This window comes from Limulus polyphemus, unplaced genomic scaffold, assembly GCF_000517525.1.
Source record: "Limulus polyphemus unplaced genomic scaffold, Limulus_polyphemus-2.1.2 Scaffold2354, whole genome shotgun sequence".
Lineage (NCBI taxonomy): Eukaryota > Metazoa > Arthropoda > Merostomata > Xiphosura > Limulidae > Limulus > Limulus polyphemus.
The window spans coordinates 80,967-89,933 of record NW_013667964.1 but is presented as its reverse complement, the minus strand read 5'-3'; the positions used below and the strand labels follow the sequence as shown (position 1 = coordinate 89,933).

General features: G+C 29.8%; 1 protein-coding gene across 1 annotated transcript in view; it reads right to left on the bottom strand.

Annotated features, from left to right (window-relative positions):
* Positions 1 to 427: 427 nt before the first annotated feature.
* Positions 428 to 8,967, bottom strand: part of LOC106466710 (V-type proton ATPase 21 kDa proteolipid subunit-like) — a 27,724-nt gene continuing 19,184 nt past the window's right edge. The window contains exons 4-7 of the mRNA XM_013927008.2: positions 6,577 to 6,724; positions 4,536 to 4,596; positions 2,466 to 2,656; positions 428 to 1,721 (exon numbers count right to left, since the gene is read on the bottom strand). Coding sequence (XP_013782462.1) covers positions 1,695 to 1,721; positions 2,466 to 2,656; positions 4,536 to 4,596; positions 6,577 to 6,724 — 427 coding nt within the window. The 3' untranslated portion in view covers positions 428 to 1,694. The remainder of the gene's footprint in view (positions 1,722 to 2,465; positions 2,657 to 4,535; positions 4,597 to 6,576; positions 6,725 to 8,967) is intronic.

Sequence of the window (8,967 nt, the reverse complement as noted above, 5' to 3'; positions counted from 1 at the left end):
TTGATGAACAAACATCATTGGTCCTTTGACATCTTATACATGCTTCTTTTTTTATCTTTAACATGGTTATTACCAATTCATTCTAGAGCTTGTGAAGTGGATTGATTTTGACGAACAAACATGATTGGTCCATCGTATTTTATATTTACCTCTTTTTATCTTTAACAAGGTTATCATTGATTCCTTCTGAAGCCTGCTGAAATACTTCTCATGTGTTTATCTTATGAATTTACATACAATATCCTTCGAAAAAGTATTTAATATTCCTACTCATTTCACCATTTTTTTTTAGATAATAATTTCTAGGTTAAGAATATAGTCACTCTAGTTTTTCAAAATAAATTTCATTGGTGTTCAGCAAATTGTCACAAATACTGTGTAGCTACATAGTATATCCCACAGTGCCACACACAGAACAATCTAGATATCAAGTATTAACTAGGTAATTTTATTATTTCAAATAATAACAACAGAGGAAAAAAAATTACTGAAGTGGTTACAGCAGCCTATGCTTGAAACCTTAAGAATGAAAGGTTTCAAAACACATGATTTACAAATTTAACATGAAATATGAAAACCAAGAAACATTAGGTAAAAGTACATATATACTGATAATTTAATATTAACTGTGTATTCAGTAGATGTAAGACAACTATTTAATAGATCATTAAGTGTATCTGAATTTAAGTAAATTTTAATGTTTTATCACATGTTACATTTTAGAATTACACAATTTTGAGCCACAAATAAATTAAAATTTGTCGTCTAGAATTATTCTTCGTAACTTTAACCACATTTCTGTACAAATATCATCTATACCATAGTCTTCTTTCAACCCATTATGTGTTTATATTTCCATGGTTATACTAGAAAGTTATAAAATAATGTCCCCTAATTTCCAATTGTATGTTTTCCAAGAATCATTTTATTAAAATTTAAACCTTAAAAACATGTATTTTAACACTAGATCATTTACTTAAAAATTGGCCAAACTGGATTCTTTAACAGCTAACTAAAAGTTGACAAGGTTAGCCAAAGTGGATTCTTTAACAGTTTAAAATTAGATCATTTACCTGAAAGTTGATAAGGTTAGCCAAAGTGGATTCTTTAACAGCTAACTAAAAGTTGACAAGGTTAGCCATAGTGGATTCTTTAACAGCTAACTAAAAGTTGACAAGGTTAGCCAAAGTGGATTCTTTAACAGTTTAAAATTAGATCATTTACCTGAAAGTTGGCAAGGATAACCAAACTGGATTTTTTAACAGCAACTCATGATTGAAAAACCCAACACTCTCTCTCTTATACAAATGTAGTCCTATATCATTATCAATATTACATTATAGCTATGAACAAGGGAAATAAATACATTTAATCAGTGTAGCAGCCAGTGGACAAATGATGTAATCCACAGGCTGTAATATGAAGTCATCGCATGTTAATGGAGATCGGTAAACTCCATCAACAAAAAATTTGTTACCACAAAAATTATCCTGCAAGTATTTATGAAAACAACTTTCATACATACAATTTCAAATAGGTACCTACACAACACCTAAGTCTGTTTCATAAGAAACAGCAGCATAAATAAATGGATCCTACACACATTTACATATATTCAAACATGCTTGATACACAATTTATGAGACTGGAATGGTTTTAAGCAGCTAGCATACATAGAGATGTTTTTTCATGCCTTACTTTCCCATCTTAGCCTGTGAAGTCTGAAAAAACAAAACAATTAAGATATTATTCTGATTCAAACAAAATAAACTTAAAATTAGTACTAATCAACAAACATGTACTTATGACTCAAAATAAGTAAATACTTTTTAAACTAAATGTTTAGAACTAAACTAAATGTTTTGGAAAAAAACAATACACACAGAAAACAATGCATACTTGTGAGAAACAATTCTAACATGTTAAAAATAAGATAGCTTAACTGAATTACACTTAAGGTTAAAATTATGATAGATCATACACAAAGCTACATAATGGACTATTGTGCTAAGCCCACTGAAGAATCAAACTCCAAATTTCATCTTTATGTTATAAGCCCTCAAGTTTACCATTGAGCCACTGGGAGGGGGATAGTTGGTAAATTATTTAAGTCTGAGGTTAAATAACATAACATTTTTCTCTAGTCAATGGGATTCCAATCCTCAATATACAACTCAAATTGGAGTATGTTTTGGGTTTTGATCATATACACAAACTTGTGTATTTTCTAAGTTCCACAATAAATATTACTATTACAATTTGACACATTAAACCTTGATATGGTCAATCTAAATACTATCTGTATTTACCTTATTTTACTATCAAGTATTTCCTTAAGAGTACCAAACCATTGAGATAACAGACGGCAAATTAAATACATAAATATTTCACATCATACCAGGGTTTTCAAACACACAATTTCCCCTGTGATATTTTCACCATTTTGATTACCCAAGTATACTTACCATAATGATGGCAACAATAAGACCAAACAATCCTATTGCACTTGCAAAAATCTCCACAATCAGAATTTTTACAAAGAGAACAGGGTTAGCAGCATCAGCTAAAGCAGCTCCAGATCCAACAATACCCACTGACAGTCCACAAAAAAGATTAGATAACCCCACAGTCATACCAGCACCAAACATGATATATCCTGGAAAATACACATAGAAATAACATTAAAATGTTTCATTTTTTTATAGTAGGAATGAAATGTCAAAGTATTTAGTACATACTACCTTACACCGCAACGTACAACAAAAGTAGATAAAAATTTTAATAAAAGGAAAAAAAAAGGTATAGAATTAGAAGTAAAAACAGAATAGACCAAAATCATGAAAAGTAACTCAATAATCCGTAGCATTTTCATTAAGAAATTGTATATAATCTCTGAAAAATAAATCAAAATAAGAGATATTGTGATAACTTCAAAGAACCATCCATGTTCTAAACTGGATAGTAATGAGAACTGAAGAAAAATAAAGTCTCACAAACTTGTCATTTTTTTAAAAACATATTACAGAATATAAAGTTAACATTACAACACACTTATTAAAACTCTGAGGTAATAGTTTTGTTTTAAGACTGCAGGTTTTCCAAGTATACACTTATTTACATAAATACCATATTGATGTGTTTAAGAAAAATAAATCATTCAGCCATATCGTATGTCAGTCAGTTGGTAACTGCCTGATGCCGGCCTAAAGCCAAAACATTGCACATACATTTACCTACACAATAGGCTATCTCTAAGGTGTCTACTGTGGGAATTGAACCCTAGATTTTAATATTTTAAGCCTCAATCTTACTGATAAGCAATCAAAGAACTTTTGTAAACTTAACTGTTTTCTGTATGTCAGTCTGATAACCTCTTTTTAAAAACATTTTGTTTTATTTGTATGTTTCAGAAGTGTTGGTGGTCTTGGAAACACATACATTGTGTATGCTCATGAAAATGGTGAAAATTGTGAATGATCTCTGTTTTATACTCAAGTTTCATTATTAGATGCTTGGTCAGAATTTTAGTACAGAGTCATTATAACACCAAATACATTCAGATAGTTAATCACTTATTGCAGATTCAGTTTCTAGGAAGTAGCTATAATTGCCCTGTGACATTTCATACATATAAGTTGGTTATGGATTGTGAACGAGAAAATTTAAAATGATAGATGAAAGCAGAAAGGTTTAATTTACTGATGCTTTCTAGGGCTTTCCCAAGAAACTTGACTATGTTAAAATTTTTTCTAGGGCTTTCCAGGCAATTTCCTTAATAACTGAACTTTTTACATGCCTAATCTATATAAAATTTTATATTTCTTGTATTAGAACCATATCCTTGTACATTACACTGTTCACTGAATTTATAGAAAATCAAAATCTGAATCTAGTTTTCTAGGCTTTTTTGTGTTTAGCATAGTGTTTGACATAATGACTTTACGATCAGCTACCTTTCCAATTATCTTAGGATTACATAGGATGATGTTTTACCTTCAAACTCATTCACAGTAATACATGACAGAATTTGTTATATTCAAAATGCACTTTTAACATTTTTTTCTGCTGGTGGTCTTGTGAAGCAGTTATCTTTAACATTTAATAATTTGTGTGTGTAGGGGGGAGATCATTGCTTTCTTTTGGCAAAAGATCCTGGATAATCAATCTGTTTACAAACTGAATAGAAAACACAGTATGAAACTGAGCTTTAGTCATTGTTGAGCAAAATACCAGAATAAGCATTGGCCATTTTTTTTTAGTAAAACATATTAATAACTACTGTTAAAAGTCAGAAGTGATTTTGTTTCAAGTTTATTTCAATGAAAAGCATTTCACTTTGTAAAAATATACCAAATTTGGAATTACAAATATGGAAAATAATTAAAAAAAACAACAACAACAAAACCTTTGTGCGATCACAAACAAAATCATCTTGCCTTATGTTTATTAATACTACCTGATGATAAGTTATGTTAAATATTATGTATTTAACTACGTTACTCAGTGCTGTAAGAAAATAGAATAGAGAGTTTTACCAGACATGTAGTTCCTAGCCTTCATGTCAATATCAATTTCACTTTTCTTGATGTCATAACTCTGCAACAACAATACAAACAACAGGAGGTCAATTATTTTCATACAGAAAAATATACAGTACTTATAAAGTAAAGAATGACACCATAATATTGCAAGTAATTGTGGGTACAGCGTGATCAAGAATGATTTACTGACTGTAACGAAAGAATACACAAACAAATATAAGCCCACCTCACACAGTTTTTACACTAATATGAGGAGTTTATTATTTAAATCTTTGAGTTCAAAGGCATTCTTATGTAACTTCTAAGTTTGTTTGCTTTCTTACATTAATATTCTACATAATTTTCTGCAATTAAAAAAGAAGAGAAAGAGAGAGGAATTATCTACAACAGGATTAAATACAATTCATAGTTGTAAATGAGTTATTAAAGTATCTTGGGGCATGAAAATAAGTGTCTTTCCTAATATCAATATATGCTAATTCTTAATCTCAAGTTCTGATGTAAATGAAATCTGTTATCTCACATTTAAAGGAAAACTAAAATACATTTCAAACAACTGTTTCAACTACTATATAACCAGGTAAGATCTATTGGACTGACATCCCAAATGTAAACTGCAAAATACACCTAAGAACTGTACAACACAGAACTAGGTTGCTAAACTTACATATTTAACATGTGTTGCTAAATACACCTTTTCCGTTTCTTCTCATGAATAACTGATGCTTTTTTTTTTTAGGTGATGTGCTTATAAACCCATTTTCAAAATCTTGGTAAATTGTAAAATGAAAAAACACAAAGCAAAAAAAAAAAACCCTTCAGGTTATCATATTATAGTCTACATTTGAATAAATACCAAAACCTTGAATAAAGAATGGAAAAAAAATTGAGGTTGCAAGAGAAAGTGACCATGGTTACGGGTAAGGTAAGATTTGTGCTCCTAACTTCATTAGGTTCAAGTAATTTCATCGACATGTCATAAAAGATTTAATTATACTTTTACAAAAACAAAATGGCAAATTCACATGACAAACAAAAACATAGGACGACAACCAAATCATAACAGTTTTCAATATACTTTTATAAAAATAACAGTGGCAAATTCACTTGACAAACAAAAACATAGGACTACCACCATGTCACTCATCATACATTTACAAAAATAATACCAGCAAATGTATACAAAAACAAAAATATTCAAAGTTTCAATCATATATTTTGTACATGCTCATTAAGTGATATTCCAAATACCAGAGTTGCAATGTGGATGTGGAATTATTCTAGAAAACTAAAGAAAACTAAATTTTGTAAGAGACTGAAAAGTATGATAAAATACTGTCAGAGTACATTTAAAACTCAAATCAAACAGATGCAACTCGAACTTGAGCCTTTCTTGTTTGTCATGCATAAGATCAGTGTCAAACACACTTGAAAGTACTGGGGAGTGTCTAGAAGTCATGTCATTAGGGAAATGATATTGATGATATAACACAGAAAGGTACCTCAAGTTATTACAGCAAAACTTCTAGCAGTGCTTTGTAGATTTCAATTTACATAAATATTTATCTGCTGACAACATCTTTTTAAATGTTAATTATCTATAACAGTGAGAGAAAATATATTTCTTTAGATCTTGCCATACTTTATTTTGTTAACCTGGGATAGACATGTTTAAAAAAAAAGATTTGTGTGTTAATGAACACAGAACAAATATAACCAACTGTTTGAATGAAAATAAATGTCTTACATTCATTATTTAAATAGTTGTGGTTGACTCATATAATATGTTGTAGAGTTAATGTTTTAAGAACACCTTTTTTTCTATGTTAAATAAGGTTTGTGGTTTGTGTCCTTCAAAGCTAAATATAAATGGTGCAGAAAAATTACTGGGGTTCAACTATACCCTCTTGAACTATCTAGTGTTCACTGCTGCTTGGGCTGTGCTATGCATTTTTTTTATGTACAGTATAAAGATAGATAAATTAATTCTGTCTTACGACTCATAAAAAAACATTCAACATAGAATATTACTTACCTCCAACTGGTTCACAAGTACAATAGCCATGATAATGCCATAGATGGCTACAGCTTCACAGAAAATTATGCTGACCAGGTTTTTAGTACGAATGCGTGGAGCTTTGACTCCTCCACCAACAATACTCACACCTGTTGTGTAAATTCCCCTAAATAGAAAATTTAATATTCTTCAACAAACAATCATTATCTCAATGGGCTAGCTATTCAAGATTACCAAAAAACAAAGTAAAATTAGTCCTAAGCATGTTTTTTTTTCATGCACCTATGTAAAGAGATGCAAACCTTTTTTTGCTTCCAAAATAGTATACACAAAGAGTTTTGTGGTGTCTTTAGTACCAAGTCCCACCAGGATTTTAGTGTAATTTTTGTTTTATATAATAACCACACCAATCCACTTTCATTACTTGGACAATTTTGGGCTCATTGTGAAAGTCAGTTGTTTCTTTTTACCCAAACAGTTATTCATATTTTTTTATATAAATATTCTTAAGTAGATCAACGCAGTGTAATTGAATTTCATTTCTGAAGGGATATCTAAACTCAAGTTTTAAAGCAAACAAGGATCTGAATTATCACTTTATATTGAGTATAAACACTTAAGACTCTGGCAAGTAGTTGGGTATATGTTTTAGCCACCGAAATATCTCAAATGTAATAAAATTGGTTTTATTGGAAGGTAAAAAACCTTCACTTATTAGATACACCTTAACTCACTGAACTATCTCAAATGTTATAAACTTAATATATCACTAAACTGCTTATACTGGAAGGTGAACAGCATCTATCAAATTAGACATAGACTTTAATTAGCTGAACTAGCCTACCTCAAACATTATAAACCTCAGTTTTCTCCAAACTGGTTGTATTGGGAGGAGAACAACTTCCATTTAATCAAACATATACCTTAACTGAGCAAACTACCTCAAACATTATAACCTCAGTTTTCTCCAAACTGGTTGTATTGGGAGAAGAACAACTTCCATTTAATCAAACATACACCTTAATTGAGCAAACTACATCAAACATTATAAACCTCAGTTTTCTCCAAACTGGTTGTATTGGGAGAAGAACAACTTCCATTTAATCAAACATACACCTTAATTGAGCAAACTACCTCAAATATTATAACCTTAGTTTTCTCCAAACTGGTTGTATTGGGAGATAAATATCTTCCATCAGATCAGACATACACTTTATCATTGGCTAAGCTATCTCAAATGTTATAAACTACAGTTTTCTCTAAAGCAATTGCACTGGGATATGAATAACTTCCATCCAATACAATGAAACCAAACAGAATTTGAGCATGCATTTTGTTAAGAGCCTTACATATTTGAAGGGTAACCTAAAATGAAAGTCTGCAATAGAAAATTTTAAACTTAAGTGATAATAACAAAAGACTCTGACTTGATTTTCCAAGTTTAAGTGTTTCACATAAGTGAGGTTAAATTAAAAAAAAAAAAAAGGGTTATATCAGAATGAGAAGACTGAGATTACTATCACTCATTTTAAACTTACAAACCCCAACTACATTTAAAGCACTACCATCTCAATTATAGGACATGTCAAACAAAACTTTTATAATTTTCAATAAAATCTCACAAGTTCAATGTGAGCTTTAAAATTGCATAACAATGAAAACCTCATTCATCTCTGTATAACTCTTTCAGCACGGGCTCTTTCAGCACTTATAATCATTTTGTGCTTGTTATAGTTTTCATGCTATAACTTTTAAATTAGTAAGTGTATGTTAATGAAATGTGGCAGATTATCAGTAAACATTACAATGCTTTCAAACACAAAATATAATTTTTTTTTTATTAAGTCTTAAGGTTTGTTAAGTAATGTTTTTCTCATGCCTTTTTTCTTTTCACATGTTGCCTATCCAACATGCAAAGTAGTTTTCATTTTAAAATTAAAAATAGTTGTTTATTATTTTTATTATATTGACCTTTCAGCCATGTCTGGCTAACAATACAGAGGTTACAATGATGCAGCACATGTGTACTCATGTTACTGTATCCAATAATATAAAACTGACCTTTAGTCTTTACAAAGTGACCTGTCCTGGTACTTTGTGAAATACAGTCACATTTCAATTATTATACATTATATATGTATACAGATTATTACCATTTAGAAATAAATTTTTAAACATATTTTTCTTAAAACATAGAACAGTAAATAAAGAAGTAATACAAAGAATTATCTCTTCTAGTTATGACATATGTACTTGATTGCTGCTTGATGTAGGTTGCTAAGCCTTTTAAAATATCACACATGGAGGATATGAAACGAAGTAATTTTTTTTAGGTTTTATATATATATACAGTTAAATAACCAAAAAATCATAAATTACTGTATCGATACCACAGAATTCCACTATAAT